This window comes from Podarcis filfolensis (genome assembly GCF_964270895.1).
Source record: "Podarcis filfolensis genome assembly, chromosome: 2".
Lineage (NCBI taxonomy): Eukaryota > Metazoa > Chordata > Lepidosauria > Squamata > Lacertidae > Podarcis > Podarcis filfolensis.
The window spans coordinates 22,096,932-22,116,145 of NC_139605.1; the positions used below are offsets into that span (position 1 = coordinate 22,096,932).

General features: G+C 44.3%; 1 protein-coding gene across 5 annotated transcripts in view; it reads right to left on the reverse strand.

Annotated features, from left to right (window-relative positions):
* FHIT (fragile histidine triad diadenosine triphosphatase) overlaps window positions 1–19,214 on the reverse strand; it is a 1,042,494-nt gene that overhangs the window by 120,259 nt on the left and 903,021 nt on the right. For all 5 annotated transcript variants that reach the window (XM_083602596.1, XM_083602595.1, XM_083602594.1 and 2 more), the window contains one exon: window positions 10,899–10,967. In XM_083602596.1, the coding sequence (XP_083458722.1) occupies window positions 10,899–10,967 (69 nt within the window). The remainder of the gene's footprint in view (window positions 1–10,898; window positions 10,968–19,214) is intronic.

The following is a 19,214-nucleotide window of genomic DNA, read 5'->3' on the forward strand; positions in this document are numbered from 1 at the left end:
ATGTAACCTGAAGCGTATGTAACCCGAGGTACCACTGTACCTGATATACAACCTGCGCATACAATGGAGGGGTTCCAAGCACTGACACTCTAAAAGGATTTTGTTTCTCCCATAGCCACAGCCTTGGGTTACTGAACAGATCTCAAACATTGTGCTCTGTCTCTCTGGGTTTCCAATTTGCTGCTTTACTTCTAGGTCACATCATTCCTAATCTCTAACCTCTCTAATCTATTCTCTGGCTTTTAATCCTTTGTTCTCTTAATGTTCTATCACATAGGGTCTCACCTCAACACAGGAGGTTAGCCTGGTTTAATTAGCTGTTAACACTTGCCGGATCCTGGGATTAGAAAGACCTGCTAGTCAGTTTAACAACCCAAGCCTTGCTGGATCCAGAGATTGTGGAAGTCTGGCACCCACAAAGTCCAGCATCCTGTTTCTAATGCTGCCCAGTTGGATGCTTCTGGGTGGCCAGAAAACAAAACAAAAGGTATGCAGGCAGTGGGGGATAGCACCCATTGGGACTGAGGTGGATGGGTACGGAAGACAGGGAGACCAACAATCAATGATAAGCAGAGCTCAGATTCCTCCCTGCTGAACTCTACAAGGGCAATTGCCAGGTGCCAGGAGCAGGTCAGCAATAACTCACACACCTTCAATGAAGTTAGCTCTTTATTAAAAAAAACAAGGCAGCTCAGGAGGCCAGGCCTACAGAGCACAGCAGCTCTTCCCAGTAGAACTTGTCCCAAAGAGGGAACTGAAGGTCCCTTCCTTCCCTCAGATTCTCTAAGGCTCCTCCTACCCTAGTTCCTTCCTAAGCAATCTGAGGCTCCTTTGTCTTACCTGCCTTTGCTCCACCCTCTTCATACCTCTTTGGGTTCTGGGAGATCGAGGTGGGGGAGAGGGCTGCTGGTCACAGCAGGACAGGGAGACAGCCTGGCTTCTTCACCAGCCTGACTCATCTCTGCCTCTTGGATTCCCTCCTCTCCAGCCTTCACTTCTGACTGATTCTGGTCTGCTCTATGCCCCAGCACCGCCCTGCTCACTAAACCCTGTCACCTCTTCAGTTTCTGACACCTCCTCTTCTTAATCTACTCCCTCTTCTCCCTCATTGTCATCCCACCACCAATCCCCGGGCTCTGAGCCTTCTTCCCTTTCCCCTCCCCCAGTGGGTGCCTCCCACCCCTCTTCTACACCCAACCAGTCCATGACAAACTCTGTGACTAAGGAGCAGGAATAGGAATAGCACAATAGGCTGTGCCCCTCCCTGGTCTGGCTGTAAATATGAAGGCAGGCAGGTAGGAGGCCAGCTGGGGGCAGAACAGGGTTTTGTGGGGTGGTTCAACAGTTACCCTTCCACTTATATGAAGGCAACTGCCTTTCCATGTGATTTTATACTGAGCATTTTGCATTCTATAGTAGCATTCTGTCTCTGAGCGTGGCTATCTCATCTTTGGCATGAGTAATGTACCCTGCCCTCCACAAGGACATTCTTCGAGGGCTGCTGGCCAAATGGTTGTTAGGACATCCCATTCACATCAACCGTGAGTTGATTTTACTGCCGCTGGGAGGCTGTGATCAGGTGAAATCAATGAAATGATCCTATATAATGCGGGGGGAGGGGAGGGGAATATTGTAACAAAAACAGTGTATGCCTTATGCATCTATAGTCAGTGCCCACTGCACCGTGTAATAAATATATTGGGATTGGAAACATTAAAATGATATACCACTGATTTGGTAATGCCAATTTATAACACCAATGCAAATATTAAAAAAAATCAAAATAAAAATCAAACAAACTGTAGCTAAAATATCTTTCCCTGATACAGTCAATCCAAACACATTTTGACCAAAAGCAGACCCTCCAAGTGTCCCTATTTTCCAGGGACGTCCCTGATTTAGAGAAGCTGTCCCGGTTTCTGATTTGATCCCAGAATGTCCTACTTTTCCTTAGGATGTCCCTATTTTCACTGGAGAAATGTTGGAGGGTATGGCATTATCCGACCCCCGAACCATCTGAAGCCAATCCTGTATAGGGGAGGTTTTTAAAAAATGTTTGATGTTTTATTATGTTTTTACATATGTTGGAATCTGCCCAGAGTGGCTGGGCAACTCAGGAAGATGTGTGGGGTATAAATAGTAAAATTGTCACTATGGAATGGGACGTGCCTATTTTCAGCGGAGAAATGTTAGAGGGCATGCAAAATGTCATCTTCAGTGGCCACTGATGTACGAATCCATACACACATATGCTCTTTGCCATATACACAAATTGCAAATTCAAAAATATTTCGAACCATTAGATTTCACTATTTAAAACAACTGCATAAACCAGAAGTAACAATACCCAGTCGAGATAATTGTCATAATAATAATCTGATGCTACACAGTTGTTTTTCAATAGCCTTTTAAAGGGTGTTGGAAAATCACCTTCGCTGCCCGGGGTTATTTTCCCACCCCACCCCAGCACAACTGTTGAAATCATTCTCTTACTCTTAATGCCATTGCTCTCAGCGGCCCTTGGTGATGATGTCATCACCTGCCCAAATGTGGTTGGCTGTGACTTCATCTACTGCTGGCTGCACTGTCAACCAAAACACTGCCTTTCATTTTTCGCCTGGAGTAGCAAAGCAAAGCAAATCAGCTCGAGAAGTATAGAGGAAAGCTTTCTATTATTAAATGCTATATGCTTTGCAGTCGCGTGCCTGCCCTTTACACCTCTGATCTGCCTGCAAAGGTAGAGCTTGCTTGGCATTTTACATACCGTCCTGCCATCTAATTGCCCTCCAGCCCATCTGTCCCTTTGCATCTCCATCAGCGCTTTTGCCGCTGCACTGCTCTCCTCGAATCCTTGGCTGGCTGGCTTTGGCTGGCTGGCCCAGAGAGTGCTTCTGACAAACCTTTTCCTCCGAAACATGCAAAAAACGTTGGCCCTTAAGTGATTGCTTACGCTTAGTCTTTCCTCTTTGCGGAGACAAAACGCCTTTGCGCTTTGCTGCAAAGGAGCTGGCTGGCACCCACGACAGGCTTGTTTACTTAGTTTGGCTGGTAGGGCAGTTTTGCAGTTTTGTGTCCTTGACAGCGGTTCATTGGCAAAGAAGTTAGCAACAAGTCACCACTGACCAAAGACAAATTGCTGATAAAGGGATTAATGCTGGCAGGGTCTGGAGGGGTGGCTCTTTCGCTTTGCCTGTGTCTGAGATTGTTCTGGAGCTCAAGGACTTCTTCGGTAAAATGCTTCTTGAGACAGATGCTGGCTGGAGTTTCCTGAAGCCCAGTCAACCGTTTATGTAAATACAAGCAAAGTAGCTCGTTGAAATACATGCAGAACAAATTGCCCCACTTCAGCAGACATAAGAACAGCCTTCTGCATCAGGCCAGTGGCTCACCTAGTTCACTATCCTTCTCTCACAGTGGCGAACCAGAAGCAGAATCCGAGCACAAGAGCATTTTTGCCAGCTGCCAGGTCAGCTATTCTGAAAGCTTTGAGCCACTGCTGCCACCACTTGCTGTCTGGAGTTTTTCCACCTGTCCTCATCTTGTCCTGCTTTGCTGCCAGCCTACCCCCCCCTTTTCTGCCTCGCTCGCTCGCTCCCCTTTTCTTTCCTCTGTCTCTTTCTGTCTCTCTCTGGCTCCCTCCTCCACCTCCTCATTTATTTATAATAATAATAATAATAATTTATTATTTATACCCCGCCCATCTGGCTGGGTTTCCCCAGCCACTCTGGGCGGCTTCCAACAAAGTATTAAAATACAGTAATCTGTTAAACATTAAAAGCTTCCCTAATTATGGTTTGGTTTTGGTTTTCTACCTGAGAGGTGCTTCTGGGATTTTCTGCTCTAGGTTCAACCACCCCCTTGTCCTCCTCTCCTGCCCCTTTTATTCCCCCGCTTTCCCCGGTTTCCCCCTCGCTCCTGACTCCCCTTCTCTTTCCTCCTCCCCCTGTCAGGGTCTGGCTGACTCCAACCAGGCAGCCCCTGCCCACTCCTCCTGCCCACCATCTTTTTAAATATTTGCTGCTTCTATCTGTGTATTACTGACAATAGACACCTGCCTCGAATCTGGGAGAGATGCTGCCAGTCAGTGTAGATAATACTGTGCTTAGATGGGCTGAGGGTCTGGTTCAGTATAAGGCAGCTTCCTCCTGCAGCAAATGTCACATGAGCCTCAGAAGTCCTTGCCATTGCCCATTTCCCCCCTCTCAGCTTCGCCTGTTCCCAGCCCTCAGCGGCAGCTTCACATTTGCAAAGTTACAGGACACCGAAGCGTAGCATACTGTACTCTGGGTCATGTTTGGCAATTTTTCCCCTCAGAAGAAAATCAATACAAAATAATTAGTTTAACAGAAAAATAATAGGCAAGGAGTCTTTTTTTTTGCGGGGGGGGGGGGGGAATCACTGGCAATTTAGAAACAGCTGTGACTTATATAGCTGATTCATTTTAATTTCCTGTGATCGGGTCCTTTATAGTTGCTCTCTTACAATTATCTCACCCTCTCAGCTCCAGCAGCTATTACTAATGGCGGCGAGGTCTGAGTTCCCCAATTATTTAATCCATTGGCCTTTTGTACAGTCACTAGTCCAAGCTTTACTAAAAGAAAGGGATTCGTGGATTATCTGTTCTCTGAAGTCTCCTTTATCTCCTTTGCTCTGGAAATGGGGGAGGAAGAGAGCACGCTATCTGAAGGGAATGGCTCTTCTCCCTCAAAGACCACCTTCAAATAGGCCTCTCTCTTTTTTTTACACAGTATCTTCAAGCAATCAGCACTGTCTGCTGAACACTCGGTGTTAGCAATGGCCTGCCCACTTAATAGAGGTGGTGCGTCATGGTCCAGGAACCAAATTTGGTGACGGCATTGATGTCATCCTGGGAAATCCTGAGACTCATGGAGACCCTCATTTGTTTCTGTCTCTGGAAGAGGCCTCTAAGGAAGCCTGGCCTACAGAGGCCTCCATAGAAGATGGAGTGGGGAGGACAGATAAACCCAAGGAACCCAAAACTTCCTCCTCCCATGAGTGACTCCGCAACCAATAGCTTTTGATATCACTGACTCCTCAGAAATATCCTCAGTCCATCTCCTGAAATTTATGAAAGCTTCCTACTTGAGAATTAGGATACGATAGCAGTCACGAAATTAAAAAAACGCCTGCTTCTTAGGAGAAAGGCGATGACAAATCTAGACAGCATCTTAAGAAGCAGAGACATCACCTTGCCAACAAAGGTCCGTATAGTTAAAGCAATGGTTTTCCCAGTAGTGATGTATGGAAGTGAGAGCTGGACCATAAAGAAGGCTGATCGCCGAAGAATTGATGCTTTTGAATTATGGTGCTGGAGGAGACTCTTGAGAGTCCCATGGACTGCAAGAAGATCAAACCTATCCATTCTTAAGGAGATCAGCCCTGAGTGCTCACTGGAAGGACAGATCCTGAAGCTGAGGCTCCAGTACTTTGGCCACCTCATGAGAAGAGAAGACTCCCTGGAAAAGACCCTGCTGCTGGGAAAGATGGAGAGCACAAGGAGAAGGGGACGACAGAGGACGAGATGGTTGGATAGTGTCTTTGAAGCTACCAGCATGAGTCTGACCAAACTGCGGGAGGCAGTGGAAGACAGGAGTGCCTGGCGTGCTCTGGTCCATGGGGTCACGAAGAGTCGGACACGACTAAACGACTAAACAACAACAAGCTGCTGGTGGTGGGATTTTTCCTCTGTGTTCAGGGTGATGTGTATTATGTGGAGACATGGTAGACAGCCTGTCCTGGTTAGGAAACTGCCTAATACCGAGTCATACAATTGATCAATTTAGTTCAGTATTGTCTACACGGACTGGAAGAGGTTCTCCAGGTTTTCAGAGTGGGGTTTCTCCCAGTGGTGCTATTTTTCAAGAAAAAGAAGTGCTGGAACTCACCACAAATGCCTCCCTCGTTCTCTTATAGCGACAATGGCGCCCACCCGAGAGGTGCCAGAACTGAGCTCCGGAGAGTTCCGGCTGATAAAAAGCCCTGTCTCCCAGCCACACCTGAAGATGGAAGGGTTTGAATCTGGAACCTTCTGCATTTAAAGTAGATGCTCTACCCCTGAAATACAGCCTGTCAAAACAATGGTTATGGAACACCTGCTCTGGGGCACCGAGACTGGCTATTTTTCAGCATCAACTTAAAACTTGGCTTCTTGCTCTGGCATTTGGGCCATGTTGACAGCAGTTCACAAGCATGTGATATCTTGTGGTGTTTGCTAGTGCTCAACATTTAAGCTGAATGGGACCCAGTTGAACCCTGGTTGTTTACACAGGAATCTGGGACATGTTGAGCTTTGCTCATAACTAGACGATTTTCTGTTTCCTGGTGCTGGGTATTTAAGATTGGATGTTGAACATGTCTATTATGGATTGTTATGTTTTACAACTTTAGGTGTTCCGGGCTTCTTTTGTTATTGTAGCCTTTGCTGAGATGATCTCGCACAGGTTAGAAAGATTTCAATAGATGAATATAAAGAATGTAGCACATGCCTGTGCAGAATGATGGCAGCTGGGTGCAAATAAGGAGCATGGCAGAAGGCACATTACCGCTATGCTTCCAGTAAGGCTTCTCACGGATCCTGCTGCCACAGCACAGCAAGATGATGCTCATGGCCCACTGAGAAGCTGATGGGCGCTCTCTCCGAAAGTAGAATCCATCTCCAAAGTGCATTAAAATACCGGATACTGTTATGACACCAATATATTCCAAAGTACCAGGATATGAAGTTCCCAATACATTACCAATTCAGGCAGTGGCAAAATACTGTGCGAAAGGATCATCTCACCGTATTTACAGCTTAGGCCTGCAAGAGCTCACAAAGCATCTCATCAAAAAGGCACATTTCCAGCTGATTCCATTTTCAGATTCAGGCAGCACACATAATTTGGATACAGCTCAGAGAAGCAGATGAGCTTTTGAACCCTTTTCTGCACCGAACACCTCCGTCTGAAAATATAAGGTTTCTGCTTCCTTTCATGTGCACACGAGCTGCGGAAGGGGCCGTATGATGAATATGTATATCTATGCCCTGGTTTTTTTTTAAAAAAATATTTTAAAAAATGAGGCATGGCGAAGAATGGAAGAAGAGAGAGATTTACAGAGGGCTTCTAGGCAGCAATAGCCTCAGAAAGGAAGCACGGCTGCACAATCAGGTGAAAAATTCTTCAGATTTGCTGGGAGAATCCACAAGCATTGGAGAGAAACAACTTCCACTTATAGCACTTATACAGTAACCCTAAGATGACCTGAGTCAACTGCAGTAAAGGGAAATATGTGTTTCGGGAACACTCCCCAGAGCACAGGATCCAAAACTACAAAAATCAGCTGTTGGGTTGTTTTTTTAAGCATACGAATGGAAGTACTGAGTATTAATGAATAGAAATGATAATAACATGGAAATGAATCACACTCAAGCAGAAACAGGATTCTCATGGAAATGGTTTGACACAATTGAGATGATAAAGCTAAAGCAAGCAGGCAAGTTTCCTAAAGTGAAAGATGTAGAGCTGAGCCATAATTCCTCTGGAGACGTGGGTTGCTGTGGTTTGCTGAGAACATGTCTGAGATTTTTCTTTTCTTTCTTCACACTTCTTGGTAAAAAAAAAAAAAAAAAGAGGCCAGGATTTTCTCCAGATATTCTCCACCATTTATCTGTAGCAAACACCTCCACTCCACCCCACATAACCCATCTCCTCTGCCCTCTGCTGTCCTGGAATGACACTCAGCCCAGGATGTTGTGAAGAATGTAAAATGGCAGCCAGGCTGCCAGCACAGTCTCTGATTCTCACATATGCAGCAACAACAGCATCAACTTAAGAAAGAAACTGCTACTGCCCCTACCAACAAGGAATCCTATTGCTGAGAAGCTGTTGGGAGGAATTCAGTGAAATAGTCCTCCCCACTGCCTATTTCTTTGCTCACAAATATGGTGGAGACTTCCAAGAGGCCTATTTGCACATGGACCTGGGTGTAACTACCACACAGAATTCTGGATTGAGGTGAGAACAGCTTACATCATTGTGGAACAGATTTATTTGGATCCCACAAGCATCTAGCTTTTTTAAAAAAATTATGTATGCATACCTTCCTATAGAAATCGGTTTCTAAACTTCTCTCTCTCTTTTTTTTAACACAAACTTTATATAAGATCTCTGGGTTGTATCCAACTGGTTTCCCTCTGCCCAAGGAAGGCTCTTTAATCCAGCGGAAGTTTCCAGAAGGAGGAAGGGAGCCAATTTTTATCTGATTCTCCCTTTGCTCTGCACCTCTTGATCAAAGTCTGCCCCAGGAGGTCGGGAGACCCTTTGGAATGGTTGTGTACACACTATACTTATAAAGCACATTTGAAGTGCCTTGTTTCCCTCAAAGAATTCTGGTTACTGCAGTTTGTTAAGAGTTACTGGGATTTGTAACTCTGTGAGGGGTAAAGTGCCTGGAATTCTTTGAGGGAAAGAATTCATTTCAAATGTACTTGAAAGGTATAGTGTGTTCACAGCTGCTTGAAAAATTGCAAAGTCCAGGCTGTTGGAGAAAGGGGGGAATCACAAAAATCACCTTCTCCCTTTTCTTCACATAAGCCTTGACTAAAGAGCCTTTCATGAGGAAAGACACACAATTGGATACATCCTTCTGTTCAGAATGATATGAAATGTGGAGTTGAGTTTCTTTCTTAAAGAAAATTAAAAAGATGTGATATCCTTTTCAGAGAGAAAGTAACAAGAGGGCCCAGATGCAAGGTCCGCTGTAGAAGTTCAACAAATATCTCACTTGAGTTTATGGAACACCATATGAAAACAATGCATGGTGACTTAAAATGGGCTCGTTATATCCGTATATCCCCTTTGTTTAACATCGTCAACAATAACAAAAGTATTGACTATGTCTTAAAGAAGTCTTCCCAAAGTGATACCATCCTTTCTTCGCTCCAAGCGATTTGAGAAACAGCTTGTGGGAATATTTGCAAGTCTTCAGTGAAGGTTCAGTAGCCTTAGTATTGATAGTCTACAAATCTCTGTATTTTTTTACAAAGCCGTAACATTATGAAAGCCAAGATTCAGTAGTAACTAGAAACTGTTCAGGTATTCAGAACCCATTGGGGGAGGCTGAAATGAAAGAATCTGCATTCCTGTTTCCCTCCCCCAGTCTTTGCTGCTTCCAAAGGCGGGTCGGCTTAAGAGCTAGCGATGTGTGACAGTCAAAGCTCAAGCAAGCTATGTTACCGGCAGCTGAAATTTTCGGAGTGTTTGGAAATCAGCTTATGAATGCGCTTCTGTTCACCAGTTCAGCTTGACTGAAATCGAAGCCGGAAAGCTGCTAAGTCTTATGCCCAGCCACTTCCTCCATCCCTCCCCAAAATTGAAAATGATTCCTAATAGGTATTCCTGTGCTGCCAAAATGATTTAGCATAATGCACTGAATGAGATCGCTAAGTCAAAATATCTTTCCCTAAGTGATTTTCTTGCTGTGTCTCTGAATGTCAGAAGGGAAGAGGAGGACGTCGCATGCTGAATACCATTGCCGGTTTAAAAGTTTTACACTGAATAATTCATACTTGGAAAGAGATGAGCTTTTCTTCCATGTATAATGCGAGAAAGCTCAGCAATAGTAATGACATTCGGCCTTGGGTTTGTACTTGGCCTTCTTTGATGCCGTGATCCATTCTGACCGCAAAATCGTCATGGTGTTTGTGTTGCTCCTGATAGTTTGTGTAGAGCAGGATTGATCCGTTTCAATATCCTTGGAAGAAACATTTATTTGTTCAGATACTCAGCCAGGCATTCTGATATGCAATGTGAATCCTTTCTGGGTAGCTGGCTTTATAATAAAGGAGTAATTGCCAAACAGTAGAAACTTCATAGGTAGGAAACATTTGAGATATAAGGTCAGCCATGGCACATGTGTGGGTGTATGGGTCAGATTGTGAAGCTGAGGCTCCAATACTTTGGCCACCTCATGAGAAGAGAAGACTCCCTGGAAAAGACCCCGATGTTGGGAAAGATGGAGGGCACAAGGAGAAGGGGACGACAGAGGACGAGATGGTTGGATAGTGTTCTCGAAGCTACCAGCATGAGTTTGACCAAACTGCGGGAGGCAGTGGAAGACAGAAGTGCCTGGCGTGCTCTGGCCCATAGGGTCACGAAGAGTCGGACATGACTAAATGACTAAACAACAACAATGGGTCGGTTGAAGGTCCCCTCTTAAGGAAAGAGTAAGGTCAGAAGCCATACTTTGCCTTTCCAGAATGTGCATGAATTAGCAATGGGACACAGTTTATAGGAAATCTTGTGAGCGAAAAGTTGCACCGTAGACCATGACGAAAGTTCAGTTATCTACAGATGGCCATCCCTAATTTTAGATCCATAGTGTGAAATGATTATGCAGGGACAATTGTTTCTAGGACTTAAAGTGCAAAGCCCATCTTAGATCTCATAGCCAAATCAGATTAACTGCACAATAGGGAAAATCACATTTAGGAAAAAATGAAGACTGATTCCACCACAGTCTCACGCCGCACAACAAAACACAGGGGCTGGAGCAAACTTGGATTTAAAATGCACAGGTTGGAGAGTTTTCAGAAAACAGCTTTATGAAAATCCCCTTTTTCAACCTCCCCCCCCCAAAAAAAAATCAACACAATGGATCAACATTGCATCCCCCTTTGTGCTTCATACTTAGCAACAAGCGTCCATTTCAACATGTAGACCACTGGGTTGCAACCAGACACCTTTGAAAATCAATTGCTCAACCCTCTCCATGCTTTGTAATGAAAATATGGTACATTCAAAAATTGCACTGGTAGGGACCTTTCACATTCAGTTAAGGCCACAACAACCACTTTAATATTCAAATGGTAATATTCAAATATTTAAGCTCAGACATACCTCATGATAGATGTCATCATTTCTGCTGAAGTCTCCAGCCTTCCTTGGAAGCACATGAACATGAACATGCTGCAAAAATTGAAACAAAATCAAACACACAAATGAATGTTGATCATCAGCTTCTGGTCGAAACAGACAGATATATTCCAAGATGTTTTCACTGTGATTCCTTTATTAAACAGTGACTCCCATGGCATTCAGTTTTTTTCTGTAGAAAGCAGTGAACCTGTTCTTTAACTCCTAGCAAGAAGTCCTCAGGGGGGAGAAAAGAGAAGGATCAGAAAGGAGAGAGAAACTCCACAGTGCAGTGAGAAAGTTGAGAAGCTGTGGAATTATTAGGATATGTCAATCTAACTTTCACATCTCTTTGAAATGACAGGATATCACACAACTGACTGTCAAGTCTTTGAGAGTGACAAGTGTAACCCATTTCTCAACCTGGATGTCTACAAACATATTTAAGGAAGGAGGACAGCATATATAATGCAGGGTGGACTAGAGCTTAAGGAGGCTCTAAGAACTTAAGAATAGATGGGCCCTTCCAAACCTGGTGCGCTTCAGCTTGTGAAGACTACAGTGCCCATCAGCACTCAGCCAGCATGCAGTCCAAAATTGCTGGAGGGCACCAGGGTAAAAGCTGAAATAAGCAACAATCTACCCCATTCAGCACAGTTTCCAATAGCAGCCAGCCAAAATCTCTGGGAATTCATAAGTAGGGAGACGAAGACTTCTTCTATTTGCCCTCAACATCTGAAATTCAGTAGGGGTGACCATTCTGGTCTTCCTGCACATTTGGAAGAAGTGCATCTGTGCATGTGTGCGTGAAACTCCTGAAAAATTTGCTGCAAGACAGATGTTTGAGGCAACGGGGAGAATATTTAGGTGAGTGAGTTAGCAGAACTTTCATTCAACTGTTTTTATATACAAAATTGTTTTATGAAACTGCAGAGTGGGCTTATCCATAGGTTTGGAGTATGTTGTCAGCAATATGTTGGTGACACATAGCTCTGCTTCTCCTTTACATCTGCAAGTGAGGCAGCGGATGTGCTGGAACGTTGTCTTGCCTTGGTAATGGACTGGATAAGAGCCAAGAAACTGAGGCGCAATGAAGATAAGACTGAAACACTGTTTGTGGATGGCTTCCTAGACAGGATGTATGGGAGGTTGACTGCTCTTGATGGGGTTGCCTAGCCTGGGGGTACTTCTTGTTCCTTTGCTGTTGCTTGAGGCTCAGGTGGCTTCAGTGGTGCTGAGTGCCTCCTGTCAGCTTTGGCTGGTGACCCAGCTATGCCCCTATCTGGAGTTGGATAACCTAACTTTTGCCATCTGTGCTCTGGTAACCTCTAGGTTAGATTACTGCTATGTGTAACACGTGAGGCAACCTCTGAAGATGGTTCAGAGACTTCAGTAGCAGAATTCAGCAGCATTCAGCAGCCAGGTTACTCACTGAGGCAAGACGGTGAACATATTACACCAATCTTGGCCCAACTGCACTGGCTGCTAATTAGTTTCCTGGCCCAATTTAAAGTGCTGGTTTTGACCTATAAAGCTTTAAACGGTTCAGGACCGCAATACCTCAAGCACCACCTGTATTCATATGAATCTACTTGGACCCTGAGATCATTCTCTGAGGCCCTCCTCCATGAGCGATCTGGAGGGTGGCAACACAAGAACAGGCCTTTTCTGGAGCGGCTCACTGAATGTTCTCCCCATACATGTCTCTTCAAAAACCTATCTCTGTTAGCGGGCCTTGGGCTGATTTACATTTTATGGCCTTTAAAATAAGTTTGGGGGGGTTGTTGGTTTGTTTTTGTGTTGTTGTGTATTTTGTGTTTTTATTTTGTATTTTTATGTTTGGATTTGAAGAGTTTGGATTTGATATCCCGCTTTATCACTCCCCTTAAGGAGTCTCAAGGTGGCTAACATTCTCCTTTTCCCTTCCTCCCCCACAACAAACACTCTGTGAGGTGAGTGGGGCTGAGAGACTTCAAAGAAGTGTGACTAGCCCAAGGTCACCCAGCAGCTGCATGTGGAGGAGCGGGGACGCGAACCCGGTTCACCAGATTACGAGTCTACCACTCTTAACCACTACACCACACTGGCTCTACACTACACCACACTGTTGCAAACCTCCCCTTGATATTCAGATGAAAGGTGGCATACAAAATAAATAAATTGCTCCACAGTGTCTTACAGGAAGTGATTCATAAATAGGACGAAATAAAGGGAACTGAAATACAGTACATGTAATTAAATAGTCTTGTGCCACCTCCAAGACTAACAAATTCATTACGGCATAAGTTTTGGGTGACTATAGTTCACTTCATCAGAAGGAATTTAAAGCTAGAATAGCACCGATTGCTCTAAACAACTCTCCTGGCTCTTTCAAGATACCTTACAAGCTGAGGATCCAACAATTTATTATTTTCCTCCTTTATTGTTGCTGTCCATAGTTTCTGGTGGGAGCTAAGATGCTCTCCTCTCCTTCCTTTTCGGTTAAAAATGGTTCTTTTGAGTAATACATCAGAGATAGTGTTCTGATAGTGTATTATACTAATATATCACGAGCGCGATAGTGCTCTTATGAGGTATTAGTGCAATACATCATCCCAGCATCATTGCCCTGATGATATATTGCTCAAAACCACAACGCAAGCTTAAAAACACTCTTTGGTACCACTGGGCCCTCATCTACACACTTACTAGGAAATTAAGGGTTTCTTGAAGAAAAATAGACGATACAAAGATGGTGTAAAAGTGCCAGCAGAACTAGAAATTTCCAAGGGAACCTTCAGTGGCTAACTTGTGGTGCTCTTCGGATGTACCTGAACTATAACTCCCATAAGCCTCTGTTAGCTTGGCAAATGGCCAAGGATAATGGAAGATGTAGTTCAGTGACACATGGAGAACCACAAGGCTCAGTCTGCAATTTGCCCTGTTCACAGCAAAATGGTGCGTTTTCTTCTGGTAGTTAGGCTGCCACACGGCACAGTGTTTAAGTGGCAGCCATGCTGTTGAAGTCAAAGGGATTCAAGTAGCTTAACTGTATGCAGGAACGCAACATTAGTCACATGTGAAACTCCCAAGAGGAAATTTGAGCTCCATTTCGCATTTCTTGGCCTGAGGTAACTTTCCAAGATCATCTTGTCGGCCATTTTAAATTTGATGCCACGTTCAATACTTTGTCAACTGTTTAACTCAAGATCCTGGGCAATTTCTGAGGATGTGTTTCCACTCATATAGCAATATGGCCATATGGATTTATTCATACCTCATTATCACAGACTGCATATTTGTCTCTCAGATGTTTGGCATCTATCCTTCAACCTGAAAGTTGTACTCAATGAAGTCGGCATGTTAGCACAATGGACTCTACCTGCACAATGGGTCTTTTCCTTTCCCTGCAACCCTGGGAGGGCGGGTTGAGGGAATCCCCCAGGACCAATTTGAGAGGGCACAGGTGGTGCACAGGGAGAGGAGAAGGAGAGGAAGCCCTGTTGTGCAGGCAGAAGTCTGTGTGCTAACAAAATGACTTTGTTGGATACGGATCCTATGTACTCATATTCTCCGTAGTTTGCACCTGATCCCCTTCCCTGCCCCAATTTTAGACAAACTAGAGATAAGCCTGTAATCCTTCCTGTATTGTGGTGGGTATGTTGAGTGATCCAATGGACCTTCCTCTCTAGCACATGAAGCTGTAGTGAAACCTGCTTCCAAATCCGTATTCCTCACAAGGAAACATGCAACAGCTGACAATTTTATTTATTTACTTACTTACAGTGGTACCTCGGGTTAAGAACTTAATTCGTTCTGGAGGTCCGTTCTTAACCTGAAACTGTTCTTAACCTGAAGCACCACTTTAGCTAATGGGGCTTCCTGCTGCTGCCGCGCCGCCAGAGCACGATTTCTGTTCACATCCTGAGGTAAAGTTCTTAACCTGAGGTACTATTTCTGGGCTAGCGGAGTCCGTAACCCGAAGTGTATTTAACCTGAAGCGTATGTTACCCAAGGTACCACTGTACTTACATACATACATACATACATACATACATACATAAAATTTATATATCATAGGTTTCAATTTGAGTTCATCTAAACGATCTTCAGAAATTTTTTGTTCAGCATTCAGAATGTTACAAACTGCTGTGCTAAACCATAAAATGCTCTTTATAAAATCTTCCTGTCGTCTTTTAATAGAAGTATAAACCTGTATTTGTATTGAAATTTGAATTAAGCTCCCCCCACCCCCAAAAAACCCCACAAATAGTGCCCTGTATAGTGTTTTGGCCTTCCACCTAAAGAACAGAATAAATTAGACGAAATAGAACCTCCAGAATAAATTTAGCAGATATTTATTTAACTTGCCTCATTTATGCAAGAAGAATCATATTTTCTCTTTGCAGTAATTGTATTGCAATTCCACATCTGGGGAATGTTCCGTGTGCACATGTGTATTTTAAAAAAGCACGCTCGCACACACATGCACGTGCATGTGCACACACACACACACACAATGCCTGATCCAGCATATACAGCCATCAACAAAAACACTGCAAAAAGCCTTAGGCTTAACCTTATGGAGATAAGAGGCATGGAATATACTAATTTATGCAGCAGGTAACAATAACATTTCGTTGGTTCAAGATGTCTCCCCGTGGGTGGCACTAAAACAAGAAATGAAAACATTCTGCCAATTTTTACTGCTTATATGGCAAAACATTTACCTTGGCATATGGACCACTAAGAACCTGCGAGGACATTTCCATGGTTTGCTCACCTTTACTATTCATATTAGGCTTTTATAGAATGCAATGCGGTGTAACAAAATCCATCTATTCTTTTCAAACCACTAATGGGGTTCGGTGCGATATTCCCCTGCCCCATCTGTTTTTGAATCAGTGTACCCTCCATCAGTATAAACAGCAGGTATTTGATTGCAGGAATCCTGGGGTTTGCTTTTGTTTCTTCCTTGCTTTTTAAGGTTATGAACAGAACGTATATAATAAGCCGAATTCTCCCTACTGTTTGTGTAATAGAACCAAGCGGACACAGCGAGAGGCAATTACATCTCAAGTGGTTCCCTTTTTTCTTTTGCTTTCAGGAGGAAACTCGGGGCGAAAGCAGCAGAGTGGAGCTATGGGTGCCACGCAGAGACAAACATCTGGGGAAAGCAAACTTTCTACTGCCACTTTATAATTTGCCTCCCCATTTGGCAACCTATTAAAGAGGGGACTTTATCCATGTTCCAATTGTTTCCCATCCAGCAAGGCCCATTTGTGGAAAGGCACATAATCACACACACCCAATTCAATGCATGACAGCCTTGCCCAAAGAGGAAGGAATTGCCAGTCTCTCCAGCCAACACTAAATTTTGCTCTGCTTTTATAGGTTTTCATTCAAGGGTCTTTCTCCAGGAACTCGGGGGGGGGGGGAGGGGGCTCCCAGCCGATGACTGACACAGAAGCAAATAACATGTAATGCTCATGCATCTCGCAATATCCCACTTTGATTATATATGCATGCTGTGGGTTAAACCACAGAGCCTAGGACTTGCTGATCAGAAGGTTGGTGGTTCGAATCCCCGCGATGGGGTGAGCTCCCGTTGCTCGGTCCCTGCTCCTGCCCACCTAGCAGTTCGAAAACACATCAAAGTGCAAGTAGATAAATAGGTACTGCTCCGGTGTGAAGGTAAACGGTGTTTCCGTGTGCTGCTCTGGTTCACCAGAAGCGGCTTAGTGATGCTGGCCACATGACCCAGAAGCTCCCTCGGCCAATAAAGCAAGATGAGCGCCGCAATCCCAGAGTCGGCCACGACTGGACCTAATGGTCAGGGGTACCTTTACCTTTTTATATAGTGCCACGATAAAACAATCAAACACTAGATTGCTGTCCTCTTAAAGATCTCTCCGTTCCAGACTGTTGCCACAGGATCTCTTTCTCCCATTTGTGAAGTGGGAAGGAGGTGTCTGGTCTGAGGGATAGCTCATTCGAGGTCTTTCTAACTGGCCTCCCAGGTCTTAGTCCAACACTCTAACCACTACATCGCACTGCCTTGGGTAGGGGTGTAAGAAGGCATCATTTTCTCACTCTATCTGGCATTTGTCACATGCAGCACTGTTTCCGTTCCACAGCAGTTTGTCTTCTGCCAAAAGCTACATTACGCACTGTGGTGAAACAACACAACTTATAGGGAAAGCTAAAGAAATGCAGCCCATATATGTTATTCAAGACAAGCTGCACAGAGTTCGCCCAGGCTTGCAACCTGAGATCATTTATCTAGAGTTGCCACATACAGTGGTACCTCAGGTTACAGACGCTTCAGGTTACAGACTCTGCTAACCCAGAAATAGTACCTCGGGTTAAGAACTTTGCTTCAGGATGAGAACAGAAATCGTGCAGCGGCAGCGGGAGGCCCCATTAGCTAAAGTGGTACCTCAGGTTAAGAACAGTTTCAGGTTAAGAACGGACCTCCAGAATGAATTAAGTTCTTCACCCGAGGTACCACTGTATTGAAACTAGGATGGAACCTGGTACAAGCAAAACATGGGCTCTACCAGGGCCCTGAATCAAAGAGGTACCTCGTATAAAAGATGCCTCATTTCTATGGGTCTGTAGGTGGTGAGAGTTAATACAGCTCAGGTACCTGCATTTATTTATTTAAAGCATTTGTGCCTCACTCCTCAGCTCTAAGGGCTTACACAGCACCCTATGGAAGTTCAGTAGCAAATGTTGACTGGCCTTGCCCAACACCACCATCTTGCTTTGTCAAATTATCCGGGGCAGTGGATTTTATAGGAGCAAGACCAAAAGGAGAAATCCACAGAGTAAGAAGCTTCTTCAGAGAGGATGACAAATGCTTTGAGGTGGAGAGCGTGAATATTAACATGACAAATAGGGTAATTTGGTACTCCCTGTATCTCATAGCACATCCATTTGTTATTCCTGATTATATGACTCCACTAGTTCTGTTAGGGGGATTCCTGATCCCTATGAGGGATGTGGCTTAATGCAGTTCTACAGGGATCTCAATCGTTAATAGGAATTAATCTGCACCCACTTAAGAATATATAGAAGTATCATCAACAGTATGTTGACAAGTTCAGCTTAAGTCAAGGAGCTGCAAAGTGTTCTCCACACACAGAGCATAGAGCAGGAAAGGGGAGAGGGTCAACCATGGTCCACTGGTGAATTTATGTTGGGTCTAGTCCTGTCCTGGCATCAGCAGTTGGCATAGCCAGACACCTTCCAGAGCCCCATGAGGGTCCAAGGCTAACAGGAAACACTAGGACCTTTAAAGCCATTCACAGCCTAGGACCCTCGTACCTACGGGACCGCCTCTCCCAATATGCCCCACAGAGGACCTTAAGGTCCATAAATAGCAACACCCTAGAGGTCCCGGGCCCTAAGGAAGTCAGATTAGCCTCAGCCAGAGCCAGGGCCTTCTCAACACTGGCTCCGGTCTGGTGGAACGCTCTGTCTCATGAGACCAGGGCCCTGCGGGATCTGATTTCTTTCTAACAGGAGGCTGCATTTTAATGTTGTATTTTAATCTTGTTTTTTAAGCTGTATTTCAATCAATTGTTTTTATATTTGGTGTTAGCCACTCTGAGCCCGGTCTTGGCTGAGGAGGGCGGGGGATAGGTAAAATTTATTATTATTATTATTATTATTATTATTATTATTATTATTATTATTATTAGGAAATTGTGCCTCACAGCAATTAGACCCTATTGAGAGCATTGCAAAAGGGAGGACACCAAGCATTGTAAAAAGAGGACCAAGAGGAAGACTTGCCTCCACCTTTAATCTCCACACTTTTCCAGATTTTGCAATGCACTTTCAGTGCGCAAAAATAGAGCACACGGTAACACTCTTTTGGGGTTAAAAGGCACATCAAATGCATATTTTTTATGGGGAAAGCACACTGAAAAGTCCTGGAAAACACAACCATTGGGGAAATGCATACAGAAACATGCCCAGTAAGGCATATAATAAGGGGTACAGTTGAAACACGAGCTTTTAAGCCATTCTTTCTGAACAAAATGGACCTATGATTGAGTGCCGGCAGAACACAACGCAAATTTTATTATACAGTCGCGGACCTGGCAAAGATTGAGTGCCAGTGAAAATGAAAGGGGACGGATTTAGATTGATCTGTCTGTCCTTAGATGAGGCTGTGCTCAGCTACAGGCCATCATTACGACCACATTTTGCTGGTCTTGGTGAAATGCATAAAGAGATCTAGAGACGGGGTGCTCATCTCTTTGCAAAGCCTTCCTCCCTTCATTCCTACACCTACCAAATCACAGGTACCAA